The 21132-nt window shown below is 41.2% G+C and overlaps 1 protein-coding gene across 1 annotated transcript in view; it reads left to right on the forward strand.

Moving 5' to 3' along the window:
* Nucleotides 1–10480: 10480 nt before the first annotated feature.
* The window catches only part of CDH2 (cadherin 2), a 213212-nt gene continuing 202560 nt past the window's right edge, over nucleotides 10481–21132 (forward strand). Inside the window, exon 1 of the mRNA XM_080821169.1 lies at nucleotides 10481–10695. Coding sequence (XP_080677295.1) covers nucleotides 10636–10695 — 60 coding nt within the window. The 5' untranslated portion in view covers nucleotides 10481–10635. The remainder of the gene's footprint in view (nucleotides 10696–21132) is intronic.

Genomic DNA, 21132 nt, shown 5'->3' on the forward strand with positions numbered 1-21132 from the left:
TAAGTTTGAAATACTGCATAAAGGTTTTAAGAATTTGATTTCTGGAGAAAACTATGAAGTATTAATTATGCACCATTTTGGAAGACCACACATGAGTTTTTTTTACTGTTCATGAAGATTTTTAAAAATTTTTATTTGAGTTTAGTTTATCTTTTTTTTTTTTTTTTTTGACTAGGCTCCACACCCAGCATGGAGCCTACCATGGGGCTTGAACTCATGACCCTGAGATCAAGACATGAACTGAGATCAAGAGTTGGATGTTCAACTGACTAAGCCATCCAGACACCCCTTAGTGAAGATTTTTTAAGGGCAGGGTTTTGTTTTCTTTTTAAAAAACGTTAACTTTAGAAAACTATATATAGCAATTTTTTTTACTTTAATTTTGGTAATAATCTGATTTTGCCATATTGATTATAGGAGATGCCGTCAACAATTTAAACTTTAGGATTTATAGAGGAATGCAAAATGATTTCTTAACGGTATACAACATGCAAGCAGCTAGGTCGATTTTTGTGATTCTTAAAAATAAACCAAAAAACAAGGGAAAAAAAAACCCACCATGTACTACAGGGGAAAAATTTTTAGCCAGTGTCTTGGGTTATCGTTTTCTAGGTTCTGCTAAACAAACTGAAGAATTTCCTCTTATTCAGATCCAAGCAGGCTGCTTTCCTTCAGGCGGGTTTTATCTCAATTTATCATCTATTCACTGCTGACTTTTGCCAGGCACGTGGAGTTTGAAACTCTCACTGGAGGCCTCGAGAGTCTGTGTTCCTACTCACCGTGGTTCTCTCTGCCCACCAGCCTGTCACCTCCCCCTTGTTTCTTTTCCTTCAAATTCTAGAGTCTGTGCAGAGATGCTCTGAAGTCTGCCAGTCTTCTGTAGAGCTAAGAGTAAAAGAAAAAGGGTTGCAGTATTAGTCTTGTGTTTCACTCCATTCGCAGATAAATGATCCAATTTGGACACAATTGTTTTAAAAGTCCCTGGCTCCTTTTTTAAGGGAAAATATTTTCTTAATAATTTAAAATGAGCTTTTTCCTCTCCTATGTTGCTATTAAGAAATGGTAAGCTACTCAATTTTACTATAAGATACACTGGATATTCTTAACAGAAGAGATACATTTTTGAGAAATTCTTGGTAACTATAACTTCTGGTGAAATGGTGAATAATTTCTACACATCTGTTAAATGGTTTTAAATGTATCCCTTTTAACTCCAAGCTTGAAATTATCATGTGTATAAAATCTTTGTAAATCCCTATGAGGTGAGGTGATGGCACATTGTTGAATAACAAGATGATAAAATCCAACCTCATAAAACTTAAAATGAATGAGAGAAAGTTCATACTAAGTGTAAGGGAAGAGGAATTAAATATTCAGTCAGTGATTCTCAATAGCAGGAATGTTAGTAGGGAAAGTAGTGATGAGTTTTCCCTCTAGGAATTTGTCACAATATTTGGGGCAAGGTAAAGTAAGGGCACCTGTTGACTCACATGTATTTATAGGGGTCTCCTTTCATTCCAATGAAAGATGTTTTTTCTAGGATTTTTTAGTACATATAGTGTGATAAGCATCAAAAAAAGGTTAAAGATAATTATACTAGATACCTTAGTTACCAAAGTATTTCCTTCTCAACTACTCCAGATTTGAGGTTTGGATTACCAATATTGTGAATGTATATTTCATTACTCTTAGAAATATAAGTCTATCCATATTATATAGATAAGTACTTTGTTCTGGATTGTTTTAGCTAGCACCCTGTGTGTACCCAAGTGTACACACAGGGGTCAATATAGCTTCAACATGATGTGGTACAAACTTGGAATTGGTTTTCATAACTGTTATTTATATTATGTTGAGGATAGAGGATTTAGACATTCTTTTTTTAAAGCTGAAAACCGTAGGTGTTAAAACAGTGAATTGGGACGAGGTAATGTAGGAAGGTGACACTATTGCTCACAGAACATGGCAAACGACAGGGGGTGTCCTTCATGAACTTCAGGAAAGTCTGGGTCACAGTGGGAGTCCCTAAGCTGCTTCCAGAGCTCCAGGTCTCAGTGGAGACTTTAGATGACCAAATCCAGCAGGGAAAAAGGTATCCGCAGTCACCTAGCTTCCAATAATCATTGAGGGCTCCTTCTTTACTTTGTCAAGGAGTAAGCCACAGATTCAATCTAGATAGAGAAAAGTAAGGTCAAGCCACCAGCAGAGTGCAGTGTGGCTTGAGTCTGTCTCAGCTGGGGAGTTTATATACTTCTGCCGTGAGGTACAAGAGAGGGAGTAACAGCCCCTATTTCATCACAATTGAAAGAAAGTGGTTAGAAGAAGTTCCGAGAAGGTTGTTGACGTCTTAGAGATGGTCTCTGAACTCTTCACCCAAGCAAAGCTGAGGCAGAGTAGGATGTCTTATGGAAAACTGGAAGGATCATGTTAAATTCTGTGTGCTAAACATACCCCCTTGCCCAAGAAAGCCTCTGACACGAAAGACAGAGACAAAAACAAATACTGCAAAAAATGCAACAGAGGGTAAACTAGGATGACAATATGTTAAGAGATAAGAGAAACTTTTCCATTTATGAAACAAGAGCATGTTTCTATAAAAAAATCTATCAGAGAACAACCAAAAACTCTTGGAAGTCAAAAATATGACCAAATCTCAACAGAAAGCCTGGAAGAAAAAGCTAAAGAAATCTCCCAGAAAACATATTTTAAAGAGAGAGAATGTAGGGGGGCAAGGAACACAGAAAAAAATGAAAACGAGAAAATTAAAGATCAATCTGTGGGTTCTACATCCAGAAAATAAGAAGAAAAAGAAGCCAACCTACATTTTCTGCAGTTAAAGCTCAAACTATCCCATTAACATATGGATCGAGTTTATTTTCAATTTTAAAAAAGTCTATAATTACAAAAAGCCATTTTATATTATTTCCAACCTTACACAAATAACTTAAGAGGTGGAATTTTTGAAGTATAATAGGTTTTTAATATTTGTTAAAGTAACAATTTGAGAATTGGGAACAGCAGCGCGCATCCCCACCAGCAAACATCTCAGAGTGAAACTTTCTTACTGTTTATGAGGACTTGTCCTTATCAAGAGCGGTGCAAATTCCGGGAAAGGACAGACTGAACTGCCCTGGATGGCTGTTACTTACCAGTTGCCCTGCTGTGTGGCCCTTCTGGATGCTAAAAGGAAAAGTCTGTCCCATGCTCTTGTCCAAATTCCCTGTTGTTGTTTTTTGTTTGTTTGTTTGTTTGTTTGTTTGGCAGTTTTGCGTGACTCACTTCTAAAACTGAAAGAAAAAAATTTTATTGAGCAATTACTAAGATTATGACCTTGCCCCAGTCCTGCGGGTTAACCATAGTCAACATTTTGTCCACGTCATGAGCCCCTCCTCTCATTACAGAACACAAACCTCAGGTGCTTTAGTTCTTTTCCTTTTTCTGATGTCCAGCTGTGCCCATTTGTCCCTGCCAGCTGTTCTTCGCTTCCCTCATAGCCCTGAGGACCAGAATCCTCAAAGAACTCTTCCCTCAACTGAAGACGTCCCAGGTGCTAGTAGGCCTCCAAGGGTTTGAAATTTCGTATGGCTTGGATAAGGTAGTTTGGGAATGCAAATACATGCTTATTATGGGCTGTCTAACAACTTTAGAGGTGAGAGCATTCCCATCTCCTGCAAACATATTTTTGAAAAAGCTTCTCAAGGATGATTCAAAATAATAGACCTCCCAGAAAGAAAATGCTTATTTATGATAATCACTCAGCTCTTTTGAGCTATGGAAAGAATGAATCACAGTGACATACATAATAGACGCTGTAATAAATGGGACTGTTGTTGATTATATTACATTCACTGTTTAAAAGAAAAACTTGGACAGTATCTTCCCAGATTGTATTGCAATGTAAGAAGTCATCTATGAGTGTTTATGGGGTGTTTAACTGAATATAATTTTCTTAAGTATCTATGGATGAGCATGTGTTGCCTTTGGAATGGAAGGATAAATATGTTATGTTTTAAATCTGTGGATAAGTGTGGGGGGGGGATTTAATAAGCACAAGGCAGCTTGTTGGTTATGCCACATCATTAAAATGTGACTTAACTTTAGGTACCGAATAATCATTCCTCTTATGAGAGATGAATCCACAGTGTTAAAGAACACCTTGTATTTATCTACAACTTTTCTCTAAAGAACTAAGTAGGCTTTACTGACATTATTTTGTTAGACTACTCAGCATTTTGTGAGGAAAGTGGAATTATTTAGGTTCTACAGGTAAGAAAACATGCAAAGAAAATAAGTGGGGTGTTTCAGATTATTCAGCCAGTCAAAGATCTAGGAAGAGAACAGTGGTGTCCTGAGTCCTGGGAATACTTTATCAAATACCTACAATTTCACTAGAGGAAAGGGCACAGAGTCAGTAGAAGCTCAGATACTAAATATGTTTTAGTATCCTCTAAACACTGACAGTTGTATTTCGGAACCTTCCGAAATGCAGATCTTTGCTTTTAAAAGGACACAAGGGCAAAAGTTTGGCACAGCTAACGTTACCAAAGTCTTCAACATGATTTGTTTTATTTTCTGAAGATACGTTTATCTTAAGAAATAGGCCTTCTGATTCTTAAGTAATCCAAAGTGCTGCTGTTATCCCATAAACACCCATGCTTTCCATGTAGAAGATAGATTTCTTGAACATCTTGCAAATTATATTTTCTTAAATACAACTGATGCCAAGCAGGACTCTGAAATCAGCTATGAAATCTTGACTCTGGGAACACATAGAAAGTGGTTTGAGAAATGATAGAAGTCAGGTTTACTGGAGAAAGGTTCTAAGCAAAGTAAGTCTTAGTCCTGGTCTTGCTATTATCAGTTTATGAGATAATGCCAAAATGAATTTGTTTTCTCATGTAAAATCAATACATTAATATTGAAGATCATTTCCTACTAATACTTCATATACTCAGATGTTTTTATGCAGCTTGTAAAGTCACCAAATATTTATTATTTTTGTCAGTCTGTAGAATATTTTTTTTTAAAGATTTTATTTATCTACCTGACAGACAGAGATCACAAGTAGGCTGAGAGGCAGGCAGAGAGAGAGAGAGAGGAGGAAGCAGGCTCCCCGCTGAGCAGAGAGCCCGATGCGGGGCTCGATCCCAGGACCCTGGGATCACGACCTGAGCCGAAGGCAGAGGCTTTAACCCACTGAGCCACCCAGGCGCCCCAGTCTGTAGAATATTTATTCAGTCATTACTGCTTATGTTAGAGATTTCGTGTCCCTCTGTAAAATTCGTGACTCCCAAATAAAACTCTGATTCAAAGCCTTATTTTTTTTAATTTCAGATAATACTGGAGGAGGTGAGAGCAGCATTCACTGAGATTCCTCAGCAACTCTACTCCAAATCCTCGGTGGAAGTAAGAATATTTAATACACATATAGATAAAATGCCAAGTCCCTACTGTGTTCCACTCTGCTCATATCAAGCTTTCTTAAGAAATACTGATATATTATTCACATTTTAGAGATAATGAAAATGAGCCTTAGAAATGTTGAGAAACTCACCCAAGTTCGTAGTTAGGTCCACTTGAATTCAAATCCATACTCTGTCTATTATACCCTTCTAGCTTCCAGAAAGGGATTGTTTTTTTTTTGGGGGGGGGGGTGTTCCTTATAGTATAAAGGCTGCTTGTGAATTACCTCTCTGGTCATGGAAATGCACAACTCCTTTATTCACTTACTTGACCATAAGTAGTCCAAGTTACTTACATGGTTATATTTTCCATGGAAACATTGAGTTGGATTTTCAGATACTTAAAAATACATACATACATACATACATACATTTTTTTAAAAGGAAAGAAAGACAGAAAGCAAGGTAAATAATATCTCCAAACAAGAGTAGATTTGAAAAACCCAAGTTTTTCTTCTAATATTGGAATAGATGATGACTTCTCTGGTTGAGTACCAAATGAAGGGCTGGTTTGTACTCAGCAGCCAGATTGTGTAAAAAATAGGAATCTTGACGGGGTGCCTGGGTATTTCAGTCAGTTGAGAGTCCGACTCTTGATTTCAGCTCAGGTCATGATCTCAGGGTCCTGGGATAGAGAGCCACCTGCCTCCCCCCACCCCCTGCAGCCCCTCCAATGCCACCATTGGGCTCCACGCTCAGGGTGGATCTTGCTTGAGATTGTCTCTCTCCTTCTGCCTCTGCGCCTCCTCCCAGTCTCCCTATCTCTTTTTCTAAATAGATAAATAAATTCTGAAAAACGAGAGAAAATATATGAATTCTGAGACAACTAATTTTGAATCACACTAAATACAGTGAGATGATCACACTAAAAATGGCACTTGGAAACGGAGACCTGCAGGGAGAAAAGCAGTTATAAGCCCTATGCTACTTATACTGCAGAGAACAAAATAGCTAAGAGAAATAGTGGAAAAATGCCCAGCCTTATTAAAGTTTCTGTTTCTCCCTTCCTTCCTTCCTTTCCCTTTTCTTCTCTTCTTCTCCTTTTTTTTTTTTTTTGTTGTTGTTGTTGTTAAACTTTCTTTTTATTCCATATCCTTGATTTTTCTAAAGTTAAAAGGGACTCTCTAAAGTAAAGAGCCTAGATAGGACTGGGAGTAAGAAAGCCCGTGTCTCATCGGGATCCTCTACTTGCCAGCAGGTAGCCTTGTGTACCTCTTTAAGCTTCAGTGCTCCTGGAAAATAAGGGGGTTGCACAGATCATCTCTAATTTAGAACATTCCATCACTCTATAACAGGGGTATAACCCAGGGAAGGTCAGCTTTAATACCCTTAAAGCTAACTGGGGAGAAACTTGCAGTGTGAGGACCACTTCCTAAGGGAGAAGGGACAATCCCAGCTTGCCATGGGGGTTGGGAGAGAAGGAGGAAAAGTCCAGGAGTAGGGTAAAGACAAGCCTGGTTCCAGTCTGCGAGCCTGGGAACTGTGTGGTGTGGACTGGGAGGGGAGGTTGCAGGTGGGGGTGCTACAGATAGACTACTACTATTTGTCATTTGTTTTCAAAATGAGGACACTTTCATACAAATACTCGAATGATGTATTTGTAGGTTTAGCATCCCCTCTTCGAGAAAATACACCACCACAAAAAATTGTTATGATTTTACTTTGAAATAAATGTTTAAAAATGAATCATCATGGTATCTATATACATGTGAAAACCAGCTGTGTGTGCAGGACACGTCGTTTACTCAGTGTGTCCATAATGCTTGGTGCACACACTTATTTGCAGACCTCTTTGGCAAATCAGCAGCAGCCCACGCGCCAGAAATCAAAAGGATTAGACTGATTTTCAGTGTATGAGCCTAGCTTTAATTTTTATTATTTTCTTGTCTTCTTCCCCTTCCCCTACCACCTGGCTGTTTCTCTGGGTCACTGCCAAGCTCCCCCGCAGCCCTGGAGCTCTGCAGGCTGATGGAAAGTTAATCTTCTGACTGACAATATTGTGATTCGAAGCTAAAAATCCAAGAAGTTGGTCACCATTTGCCCAGAGAGATGAACGGCCCCATTAGATTATTTTAACTATGATGCCAAAGTCAACACTGGGTCTAATTTTATTAACATCAAATAGATGCATAAAGTCTCCAATAACATGATTTTAGACTAGGCTATTCTTTCTTGTGATAAAAGGCTGATTAGCAAGATGTGGCTGACCACGTGGTCAAGTTAATCTCAGGCAAGTTTCCAAAGCAATTCACAACCATTGAAAAATGAGAGGCATACAAGTTGGACCAAATTAAAAAAAAAAAAAATGCAGCAAGTTCTTATCTGTATGATCAAAAACTATTGGAATCAGAGAATTACTTAGCTAACAGGCATTCCAAAGCAGATTTTGAAGTCACAATAAGAGTTTAATTTATAAGGGGCATGATGTTTAAAGCTCCTTGCAAATAATACTAACAAGCAATAGAGTTACTCATGCTGAAATCTCCTCTAACTTTAAATTAATCAGAATGGCAATAAACATCAATGGCTACTGCTGGGAGTGGGGAGGATATAAACTAAGGTCTCATGTCCAGGATCACAGCTTAATTCTGAAGACGGGATCTACAAACGCTACTGGGTAATAAGACAAACAATATCTCCATATTGCTACTGAATGAATTATGCATGGCTCCTGGAAAGTGGAATTTATCAATACCCTATTGCAAGAACTTTTAGGCAGATTAGCAATAGTGTGGCAATAATATTTAGCAAAGAAGAAAAAAAGAAAAAAACAAGCCAAGCCTTTTATCCTTAAATTTAATTAACATGACCTTCCGTATTCTTTTTGAGAAGAAAATCCCGGAAATATTTTTGAGATTCACTTAAAAATGGCCTACAATATTATGTTTTAATTAAAATTGAATAAGCCTCCCTATGAATATTAAATTTTTAAAAGCCTAGCCAGCAATAGTACATTATTAAAAGCTGTATCACTCATGTCAAAGAAATTAGTTAGCTGACAGTTAGTACTTCAGTTACCCAAAGTAGAATAATGTTCATTAACTGCAACGAATTTCCACGACCTCCAGAGTGTGGAAACGCTTAAATAAGAACCGGTATTTTTATTTACCTGTAGAACCTAAAAAAAATAAAATAAAAAATAAAAAAAAATAAAAATCTGGAAAAAATGTATTATGTAGTCAAAATCAATTACTCCTCACTCCCTCTATTCCACAAATGCTTGTGACCCAAACTTGTAAAGTCTCTCACTTTTTGTGTACCACTCCAAGTTCATGCCTTAAGGAGAGGAAGCAAAACTCCTCTACTGTGAACTATCAGTCATTTTATCTTTTAGGTAATCCGATTTTCACAGCGAGTTCTGGCTTTTAGGTTGTTTACCCCTCTCTTTCTCTTTCTTTTCTGTTTTTCTTTGTTGATTCTGTTGGAGGTGGTGTAGGGAAGAAGTCAAATTCCCTGAAACTGTGTGTTAAAAATTGTGAACAGTACGCTAACGAGTTAGAAATATAAAACGGGAGACTTCATATAAAATAACACGCACTCAAACTCTCAGAGGAAACAAAAGAAAAGGAAACAAGAACACACAAACTTGGGCTGTTCCAGCACATTCGCAAAGGTGGGAGAAGTAGGAGCGCCGGAGAGAAACCGCGGCCTCCGCCCTCCCCGGCCCGCAGGTGGCTCAAGGCAAGCACCTCAGACAACAATGGCCAGGATGGGCTCTGCCTGCGTCGCCAGTTTGCTGTGTCTGCCCCTACCAGAAAAAATAATCTATCTCGAAAAAAATGAGAAAACAGAAAAAGCGTGTGTTAGGCTACCTAGGAGACATTCTCCCCTTTCCTAATCGCTGATTCCCCATCGCGGTCCAACGAGGAACCTGCCAACCATCAAGTTCCCGTGCAAGTTATTTTATTTCCCCGCAGCCCCTCCACCTGCCGGGGTGGTGCTCCGCGCACCCCAGACTTCCCTCCGGCGACCCCCCGCGGGCTGCAGCAAAAACGGGGTGCTTGGGGGTGGGCGGGGGCGGGCGGCTGCTGTGGATCTGGCCGGCTACCGCCACAGCTTGGTGGCCTCCGATTGGTCACGACGCGGGCGGGGAAGCTCGGCGGAGGAGGGAGGCGGGGGTGAGGGCGGCGGCGGCGGCGGCGGCGGCGGCGGGAGGGAGAGGAGAGGAGAGAGGGCCGCGCAGCCTGGCAGCGCGTGCGGCGAGCGCGGGGAGAGTGGCGGCGGCGGCTGCGGCTCGCGTCGGTCGCGCTCGCGGAGGCCGAGCGGGGTGCGCGGGCGGCGGCGGCGGCAACAGGGGGTGGGGCGGCGCGCGCGAGTGAGCGGCGCCGGGCAAGGACCGGCAGGCGGGTGCCCGCGCGCAGGCAGCAGGGGCGGCCGCGGCGGCAGCTGCGCGGGACGGAGCCGCGGCAGTAGCGGCCGCGCCGGCCCCGGCCTCACCCCCGCGCGGCCGAGGCCGGAGAACAGTCTCCAACTCCCCAGGGGGCCGGAAAGGGGAGCCGGAAAGCGGCCCTCAGCCCCCACGCAGCGGAGGCGCCGGCCGGCGGGACTGCTGCCCTTTGTGGGCGCAGCGCGCTCGGCCCGGAGCGCCCTCCCCGCGGCGCTCTCTTCGGCATCTTCGTCTTGCAGAGCGGCCCTGGAGAAGGGACCCAGAGGAAGCAAAGCCACGAGCCCGAAACCTCGCGTTGCGGAGCTCCTCGGGAGCGCCAGCCGCTCCACTTCCACCTCCGCATCCTACACCGGCCAAGGTCCCCGCCGCCTGCATCCCTCCCGGCTTCCGCTGCGCTTAGGGCCGGAGCCTAGCCGCCTGCGCTGCCACCGCGGCCGCCTACACACACGCACACACACTCTCTCTTTCTCTCTCTTTCTCCCTCTCTCTCTCACACCCTCACACGCACGTCTGCTTTCTCCCCCGCCCCCTCCCCAGCTCCTTGATCTCTCGGTCTGTTTTATTACTCCTGGTGCGAGTCCCGCGGACTCCGCGGCCCGCTATTTGTCATCAGCTCGCTCTCCATTGGCGGGGAGAAGAGAGCAGCGGTGAAGGGGGTGGGGTGGGGAGGGGAAGGGAAGGGGGTGGAAACTGCCTGGAGCCGTCTCTCCGCGCCGCTGTTGGTGCTGCCGCTGCTGCCGCCGCCGCCGCCGCCTCCGGCTCCTCGCTCGGCCCCTCTCCGCCTCCATGTGCCGGATAGTGGGAGCGTCGCGGACCCTGCTGCCGCTTCTGGCGGCCCTGCTTCAGGTACGCGGCCGTCTCTGCGGGCCGGGCCGCGGGCGGGGTGGGGCGGGCGGCGCCGGGTCCCTTTGTTCCCCGCGCCGCTGCGGGGCCAGGCTGCGCACCCGGGAAGGGAGGTGCCGCACCGCGCGGTCGGGAGCTGCGCAGGCACGAGGCTCGGGCCGGGAGCAGGGGCAGGGCTGGCCGGGCCGGCTGGTCTTCCCGCGCCGCTCCGTCCCGAAGGGACCGATCGCCGCCCCCCTCTGTTCTTCCTTCCGGGCCGGGCGAGCTTGCAGGGGGTATCTCCAGGCAGCAGAAGGGTGAGGCAGGATAGCTCCCAGGTTTTGCAGTTTTCTACGCTTCTCGCTCCTCGCTTTGCACTTTGCTCCAATTTTTTTGTTTATTTCCGCAGGGATGGGTCGCGAGTTTGCAGTAGGAATTCTCACTCTGGTGTCTTAGTTACGGGACGTGCCTCCACCCCACCCCACCCTGGCACCCGCGCGCCTCCCGGTGCCCGAGGGCTCCACTGTCCTATTGTCTTTACCCCAGCCCAGAGTTGCTTTCTCTTCTTGTTCTCTTGCCCTCACTGTATTCTGTGTCGGTCCCACCTGGAAGAAAACCTCGTCCCCCTGCCCCGAAGAGTGTATGCGGGCCGGGGCCTCCGCACCCAGCCCCTGGCCCGCACGCCCCTTATCCTGGCGGGCGGGGAGAAGTTCCGTTACTCGGCTATTATTTCTCTCCCTCTGTCCTCTCTCTCCCCCCTGCGTGCGTCCTCGGGGACGCCTTCGCGAGGAGCCTCCGCACTTTTCACGCCTTCGGGAGAGCGCCAGACAGCCTCTTCATGGAATCGGTACTAGGAGGCTTTTCCGCGGCAGGAAGCACCTGCTTCAGGCAGGTCGCAGGCTCCTAGCCACTCCGCGCCACCGGTCCCCAGCCCGGCTGACCGCCCAACTTTCCCGTGGCGTCCGGCCGGAGGACATGCCAAGGGCCCTCCCGGCTGCCCACGGGGTCCCGAGAAGCGACGCCGCGCTCCTCAGCCGCAACCCCCGCGCCAGGCTGGGGCAGAGCGGGGGCGGGGGGGGGGTGTCCTGAATCAGCCCGCGCAGGCAATGGGGTTCCAAAGCGGCTGCAGGAGAGGGCGTGTCCGCCCTGAATGCAGATCAGGGTCTCCGGGGTAATCCGCCCAAGGGGCCCCTGCTCATCCTTCCAGCTGGGGGTGGCCGGCGGGTGGCAGCTCTGAAAAGTGCGGGCGCGGCTCGGAAGTGCCGCTGCGTCGGGGGCGGCCCGGGCTGGGACAGATGGTGCGGATCGCCCCCCTCCGTGGTCTTCACGGGTCAGGGCCCGGCGCGCTCCGGCCGCGGCGGGTGGGGTGGGGGACTGCGGGCGCCGGGGGCGGGACGGGGTCGGCGCCCGCGGTCTCTCGCTCTTTCTCCCGCCGCCCCCTAGAGGGGTGTGGGCAGAGGCCGCTGGAGCCCTGTCCATGGTGCGCCGTGGAGCGGCGCGCCCTACCCGGTTCTGCGCTCTCTTCCCCCAGGTCGTGCTCTCCCGCTTTCAAGCTAGCTCTCTCTCTCCCCCTGACTCCGTGCCTGCCCGGGTCCCGTCTTTTCTCCTTTCTTGGGTTTCTCCTTTTGTTCTTTCGTCTCCTGCTGGTCTCTCTCCCCTTCCCCCACTCGCCAGTCCGCGCCCCCCCCCCCCCCCGGCTCTCCTGACTCTGGGGTTTCTGAACTATTAGACTAGACGTTTTTGGCCTCTGCAGTTTTGAGAAGTGGATGGAATTTCTTCTAACTGGGGGAGGAGACCCGTCAGTCACTTACTAACAAAAGTATCTCCTGTTATAAAACCGCCCTTTATTCTTGGAGTGCGCAGTCCTCATTCTCTCACCTCCTGTCACTTCATTTATTGTTTCTTCTTTTCAAATAGGGTTTACTAAAGGGGTTAGGCTAAAGGGAAAGGAAGGAAAAAAAAATGCTACTTCAGTGGTTTCAAGTTGGGGGGAGGGTAAGATAAACTCAGGAATCCCATGGACTTCGATATTTTACTTTTTTTAAACAAAGAAAATGCCATAGATCAAAAAACCATATTTTTAAAAACATTAATTTTGAACATCATTGAGTGGTCTTACTAATTTTCAAACAACTTTTCAAAAATTTCCAGAGTGTGAAACCAGCGGTAGATGGTATTATTTTCACTAACTTTTTGATCTGAAAGTAAGTTTTAATTGAAAACTGTGCAGTGAAGTTAGGACAGGAGGAGACATTTGTTGGTCATTCATACCGTGGGACTAAGTGTGATACCACTGGAGCGGTCTCATTTTCTCTTAGTCATCTGCCTTGAAGTCAGGTATGAATTTTCTAAGTCATTTCCTTAAGCATTAAAAAACAAAACAACCCCCCCCCCAAAAAACCCCAAAAAACCCAGCAGAATTTATAAGCATCACATAATGCGCTTATCTTTACAATCCCATGTTCTTTCTCAGTTTCTTGTAGACAGATGTCATGTTGACGTTTGTAAACCCTCAGGGAAAGGGAAATTATAACTTTGTCAGCAAGTTATTTAGCGGTTTCCTGATTCCTGGGTGCAAGTTAAGCCATCACATTGAATGATTTGCAAGGTCATTAGGAGTGAAAGAACAGTGGTTTATGCAACATGAGTTTTAGGGTTAAGTGCGCCATGTGGATTGTACAACTGAGATTAGAAATGACTTCGTGCTAATGGCCTGCTTTACACACCAGAATAACAAAGATCTATCTGCAAGGTGAAAATGGCCCCTCTGCAGTCATCTGCTATTCAAGCCTTTTTTTTTTTTTTTTTTTTAAGGTCAGACGAAGAAGACAAGAGTTTTAGGAAAGAGGATGAATAGGTTATTAGTATAGATGCAGAGCATCTTATTTTTCAGACCCGTTAAAGAAGAACAAATATTCAGTAGGACTTTATGCATTTATGTGTTAACTGAAGTGTTCCTTGTTATACTTTGAACACTTTTATTTTTACTTTGAGAGATTCTTTATTAGTTTAGTTCTCTTACTTGTATTTACACAATCCTAGTGAATTTTGCACATTGTGATATTCAGCTTTAAGATTTTCTCTAATTCTTCCTCATTTTAACTTACGGCATTAGCATTTTCTTTTGCACTAAAAACAAAAAAGTTAAATTTAACCATTAAATTTCAAGGGTCAAAGGATATCACAAAGTTAGGACAAACTTTCCTTTTAAATTATACAAGTGACTTTCAAAGACTTAAACAGATTTATCATCAGCCAAAAAAAAAAAAAAAAAAGGAGAAAAAAAAGAAATCAATTTTACTTTTACACTCTACCCAGTAATTACTAGACTAGAAACCTGCTTTGTTTTTCTAGTTCACGGTTTAATTGCATAGTTCCACTGTTCTAATTCAAATACACTTGTATGGGTTATGAAGCATCAAGGACATCACCTTAATGTTTATAGATACTCTGGATTCTTAGTCTTATCACATAGGTCCTGCTTTCAACCTTTGGTGAGGAAGTCTGAAAAAAGATGGCATAAACCATACGTGATTTTCATCTGTTAGGTGTAAACACTTTGAAAAGATTAATATTCAACACATGAAACGTATAAGAAGAAGCTTTTTTTTAGGATGTGGGAAATCTAGTATGCAGAAATCATGTTAGATATAAAACACATTTATTCTCAATGTTTATTTGATTTTCATGTGTCTTGTAACAACTTATTGTGAGAGTAAGGAGAATCAACATAGTTGGTATTCACAGTTTATTCTACTTAGTGGCCCTAGTTATTCATAACTTTGCCCTTCTCTTATCTTGTGGTATGTGGTCATTACTCATAGATGGTGCAATGCAAGCATCTTAGTTGTGATTTGAAAAATAATAATTTGTGCATCCTAAAACATTTTATGGACACATTTAAAAAATACATATGCATGGAGATATAGATGGATAGATAATTTATATCTATCTCTCATATAATTTTTTAAGCCCCAATTGCAAGTTCAGAATTTACGTACAGGTTGTACTTCTTGACTTTGAAACGTTCCTGAAGTCTGTTCTGACCTTCTTCTAAAAGTTCAGATTTTAAGAGGAAATTCTTTTTAGATTGTATTTTTTTCATAAAGAGACTAAGTCTTCCTGGAACAGATTATTTTGGTGACAGTGTATTGCACCAAACTGTCCTTAATTTCCCTTTTCATTAAAAATTTTCAATTCTTAAATCTGTTGTGCCTCATTAAGCTTTAGGTTATTAATCAGGAAATGTCAAGACTTAAAGCAACAGTTAATCTTGCTTTAAAATGCCTTTAAAAAAATCCTAAGTAACTCAAATCCCCATTCTGTTTTCAAAGGGATATTCTTAAGTTAGAAGAGTGATTTTTAAAGAAAAATCCTAGATGTAATTTAAGAAATGTAGTGTTTGTGTATATACTCTACCGTTTTGCCCAAGTTAACATTATTCAAATTTGTTCTTTTGGCTCAAATACAAAAAGTAATCAAGTTTAAGCACTGCACAGACTGGTGGTGAATTTTATCAACCATTTAAAAAATATGATAGATTCGGAGTTTGGGTTTTGTCGTTTGAGTATTTCATATCTGCCATTAGTATACCCTCTAAAAACCTAAGCATTTTCAAGTTGGGTTAAGAACTGTAAGTTGAAATGTAATTTGTATCAACAGATCATTATGCCTCACATTTCTGTCTTTTCCTACCAAAAAGTTATTTTTGTTTTAATTTTATAGCAAATTATATCAGTTAATTTGAACAGATGCTAGTCTTTGTGTATTTAACTAAATGTAGATCAGTTTTAATTAAACAACCCTATTCATTCCAAGGAAGAGGTACATACAGATGAATGTTTTAGTTAGAGCCGGATCTTCTGCCTAGATAGAGGGATGTCTTTAAAGTCAAAGAAGGTGAATTCCGGAGCTAAATAGGACCTTTTAAAAGATTTGGATTTAAAGATTATGATTTGTGTTACAACAGAGTTTTTGAAAGGAAAATTTGGGTTATAAATAAATGCTTCTCAGTTCTTATTTTTGGTCACTCTCTTTCATACTCAGTGCACTGCCTTGTCTGAGCCTCCCTTGTACTTAGAGAAGTGCACAAGACCTTGGGGTGTGTGTGTGTGTGTGTGTGTGTGTATGTACAACGTGTATGTTGAGGGTTGCTATCTAACCTATGTTGAAGGTTGCTATCTCCTGCAACATTTATCACAGTTTAGCATGAAGTCAGTCCATAGTTAACTGACACCCTTGTGTTTGCCGTCAAGGTGATTTGGGTACCAGAGGTGTAGTAATTTTGTTCTGTGCAAATGAGCTGATGCTACATAGTGTCAAGGGCAAGAACTAGTGTCAAGGGCAGGAAGCCTGGGGTTCTAATCTAGTCCAGATGTAGTTTATGCCCTTAAACTCCCATGACCTCATTTTCCTCAACAGTAAAATACTGGGCCTGGTTGGGTTAGTTGATCTTTAAGGCACTTTCCAGTTCTGGGACTCGGGGCTGCTGAAAAATATCCCCCAGATGACTCCTTTTCAAAGACTTTGGAATGACTTTAACTTTTAACCTGAAATGCAAAGATTTCCACATACTCAGAGTGGTAGAATATCACTTTGAAAGTCATCAGCAATAGTTTATTATATATGGTATGTTAGAAGTCATCTGTATTTTTTATATGCTTGACTTTTAAAAATAATTTTTTTCGTTGGCAATGCTGCTTTTACCACTAAAAGTAAACTATTTTGGGGGGTTAGACTTAAAGAAAGAGGAATATGATACTACTAAGAATAAAAACTGATTCCTTTTATTCCTTTTATACTTCAGTGTTTCCTTGAAAAGAGACGGCTTCCACAAGAACCTTTGAATTGAGTGATATGGGTCAGCACTAAAAATATAACCCATTGACCTAGCAAGTTATTTTTCTACAGATATGTGTGTATTCGTGATGTATAAATCATGATGTATGTATAGTCATGATGTATAAATCCATGATACATACATCATATGTTTGCATGAGTGTATAACGGTATATATTGAAATACTTGTAATTACAAAGGATTGGATTAGTTGAACTCTGAATGTCATTAGTAGAAATTGATTTAATAAATCATGTGTAATATACAGGCAGATTTGAGAGCCCTTACTGTGTGGAATAAAGCATTTTAGTTCTAGTTCCAGGTCAAGAAAGTGATTGTTAAATCACCAAATGTTTATGGCATAGTCACATACCTAGAAATGCATCAGAGAGGGACAGCGAATATGACCGGTGGGATTTCAGGGCTTCCAAATGAGGAGAAATTGGATGAAGACCGTCGTAGAAGCTATAACGAAAGAATAGAAAATCAAACAATGTACAAATAGGATGAAGATGACTTAAAGTAACAGTAGAACGTCCTAACGTGTTGAGAACAACCTATAGCAGGCTGAGCTACAAGTAGGCCTAAAGAAGATTGGGTAGTTAAATAATAGAATCGTTTCCATGTTGCATCATAAAATGACCATACTTTGCTGAGTTGTTTGTGCCTGAGAGATTACATTAGTTCGTTAAACCATTGTGGTATTTCTTACATTCCTTTGAATATTTAATTTTTCCTTCTAGTTCTGGTGGCAAAAGTGCGGTCTAAACACCTTATTACTAGTATCTAGAACATAAGGTACAGAAGAATATTTAATATGGAAATCAGATGTTCTGGTCTACTGCCTTGATTAAATAAACCGTTTAACTTGGGTTTTTCCCAAGTAGCATTGGAAAATTACTTGTATAATGCCTTTAAAACAGCTTGCATTACTTAAAAGGAAGTGCTATTATAAATATAATATGACAATCATATAGAGATGTGCTTGGATACATGCTTGATCCATGATCTGTTCTTTGGTTTTCTTTGACAAAATATACCTTCATATAACAAAAATAAATAAGTGCTGGAGTAATAATATATTATTATTGTAATTTTAATACTGGTTTTTATGTTAACTTAAAAATTTACTTGACCACAGAGTACTTATATATTTATAGTTTTAATATTGGTTTTTGTGTTAATTTAAAAATAATTGCTTACTTGACCATCATAATTGAAAATATTTGTATCCAGATTCCCTCTCCCCCATTCTGGTATATTATTTAATGTGTCAGTGGATTAGTAAAAGGAATTTGTAAAAAAAAAAAAAGTTAATTGAAAGGATATGACTTAGAATATTATTCCAGAAATTACTGGAAATGGAAATGTGAAATGGCCATTTTTCCCTCAGTATTAAAATAAATTTTGTGTTTATTCAGCTTTCTTCTGTTACATTAAATATTGAAGTTTTTTTAAAAAGTCTATTTATTTGTTTATTTATTTAGCTAGTCTCTACACCCAACATGGGGCTCAAATGGAGGACCCCAAAATCAAAAGTCACACACTCTACTGACTGAACTAGCCAGGTGCTCCTAAATATTGAACTTTTCTGTTACTGCTTTCAGTAACGGTTGTAAGCCTGGCCCTTCAGGTTTTTTTCCTCATATGCAGTTTTAGGACATCTCCCAATTTATTTTATTTTTATTAATTCTCAGTAGGTCATTCATGTAACTCAGAAAAGCACATACACCAGAAAAAACTGTTAAAACTTTGATATTTGCTGCCACCTCTCTAAATCTTTTTTTTTTTTTTTTTAAACTAATGTCTGGTAGTACTAAACCTTTACAATAATATATTTTTTAATTTCAGTGAAGGAAACGATTATGTTATCCCAGTTAATTATCCATAACCCTGTGAGATAAAATTCCCATTTTAGAGATTATGAAAGTGGAACTCAGTTTGAGTAGTTTTTCTGAGAATCCAGAGTGAATGGTATCTTTTAAGAGTAGAGTAGATTGAGCCTGACTGCAAAGCACATGGTTTTCATCCTCTGTCTGTGGACTGGGACCCTTTCAATAAAATCGTCCTCAAGGAATGAATATCGCATTAGAGAGGAATTTCAGTTCCTCTCTACTGAGTTGATAAGATTTTTTTTTTTTCAAGTAGTGAGCTTCTGAGTTATATTTTCTATTAATTTGACCTTGAATACTTTGAATTATTTTGGCATCTGAAGCCAAAATGTAAATCCTGGTTAGGATTTTCACTCATTTTTAAAATATGTTCTCTTAGAGAAAGGAGAAAATATTATAGGGAGATGATTCATAATCCATTTTATAATGTTCTTCAGATTGTCTCGATCAACAAATAACATGCTGATAAGTTCTCAAAAATAATTTTTTTGCACGAATTCTTAGAACTTTTAATACTTCCTAAGAGCCTAGAAGCCCTCAGGCTATGCATGTTTTTATTTTTCTGTTTTTGATACTGTTTTTTCAGCGTTCTTTTCTGTGAAAATAAATTCAAGAGACTAAATCACCAAATTTTGAAATATGTTTAGTGGCGCATTTTCCATGTTTGAATCATCGGAATTACTTTTTCTCCCAAAATGAAATTATATGTCCGCATTTCAAAAGGAACTAGTAAAGCAGATTCACACGAATGTTTTGTGGAGGGACTGTTTTGTGGCAAATCCTTGTTTTGCCAAGGAGAAAGCCTAGAACTGTTTTGCTTGTAATTTGACCTGTTGTAATGGGGCGGATTCAGTTGGCTTGACCATAATCTCCAATAAAATGTTTCTTGGTTCGTTGGGAAGCTGTTAAGTGAACTCTGAAATAAATGACTAAAAAGCCATTAATTTTACTAAGTTTAAAGGGGATATAATCCACTCCTTCTGCTTAACATAAATCTGTCATAAACTAGAGACTGTGACGACTTTAATTTTTTTTTCTTTTGTTGTCTTAATTGGTTAACGCAATGGTTCAAAGTCTGAAGTTCATTCTTTACGGCTTTCTGGTCCAGTAAATAAAGAAAAAAATGTGTTTTGTGTGGCCAAAATATTAACCTTTTGCACCTCCTTTGGCTCCCCCCCTCCCCCAGTGGAGTCCATTTGGTGGTGACATGCTCAAAATTAGTTTCTAATGTTTGGCTTCCCCAAATTGGACTTTAGGGAATTCAAAATGCAGAGTTGACACACACCCCAACATACACACTCACACTTTATGGAACTATCAAATGCATACAGGAAAGTGCACATATAAGTGGAGAGCCTGTTGAATGTTCATAAATTGAACATACTGTTGAGTCAGCACCCAGTCAAGACACAGCTTCAACAGCCCCTCATGGGTTACCCTCCTCCAATTTTAACTGTCCTCACATGCTGAGCATTTGCTTGACTTCTAGGAACATCTATTACTTTTGCTTATATTATGGAGTCTTTGTACTTTATGAAACCCTATAGTATATTCCCTTTTGTGTCTGGCATCTTCCAGTCAATTCTAGAACTGTCCATATGTTTGTGTCATATGTGTTTTAATAGTCCGAAATTAGGAAAGCTTCATGGATGTCATAGAAATATCCAGGAATTTAAGGAAGTTCTTTTAAAAAAGAGAAAAAGAATGGAGTGATTCATTGCAGCTAAAATTTGCTTGCCTATCTATGGTTGGTGGAGCCATGAAACACCTTCTGTGGGTTTTCCTACTCAGATTTTTTCTTCTGTATAATTTCTTTTTTTCTTGTCTCTTCTTCTTTTCTTTCTTTTAATTTGGCAGTATTGTTTAGCCAAAAGCCAGAAACATTTAGAATGTAGTTTATAGCCTCTTTCAGATGGAGGATAGAAGCAAAGAACTAAATGTCTTTTTGATCTGAGGTCTTCAAGCAGCGGGTTTGGGTGTTAACAGATTCTAATCTTTTCAGTGATGCTTCTTAATACCTTCTCTGAGCTTACTGGTGACCCACTTCTCCAAGAGGTCTTACCCAGATTTAATTTTAATTTAAAAAAAGGTTAAATGGAGGGTTATAATGCCATAAACTGCTAGTTTTCCAGCTGTTCAGTGCATCTTTGGGAACAGTTGACCCTCTTTCGTGTTTGTGTAGGCTTTTTAAAGATCTGAAAGGTTGCCATGAAGGATGCAGAGTGCCATATTTGTCCCAAGATCTTTCTTTTCTGGAGGCCTTTTCTCACTGTTTATAATGGTTGTGGATTAGAACCAGATTCGTGGTGGAGGATTCCATGCATGGTGATGAGGACTGAGGACTCAGTTTCCAGTCCACCAAGGATTTGTGCGCTTCAAGGCAGCTCTATTTTTTTTTTTTTTAATGTTCTTACACATGTGGACTTCATTTTTTAGTATTTAAGAGATTGCACTTTTTGCCAGGCCTTAGCTTATTGATAGGTAATATGTATTTCACTTGTGTTTCGCCCCAACCCATAGTTTTTCTCCCATAAAAGTTACTGTTTACATTCGGTGTTTGTGTTTTGGCATTCAATTTTTATTTACAGTTCTGTCTTTCCTGTTTGGCAAATACTAAGAACGTTTGGGAGAACATCATAATCATTGATTTAATTTACAAATCGATTTATAGTTAACTTCTTTGTAAACGAAACTGAGTTAGCCATGATTTGGTTTATGGTCTTCCCTTTAT

The sequence above is a fragment of the Martes martes genome (genome assembly GCF_963455335.1).
Source record: "Martes martes genome assembly, chromosome: 13".
Lineage (NCBI taxonomy): Eukaryota > Metazoa > Chordata > Mammalia > Carnivora > Mustelidae > Martes > Martes martes.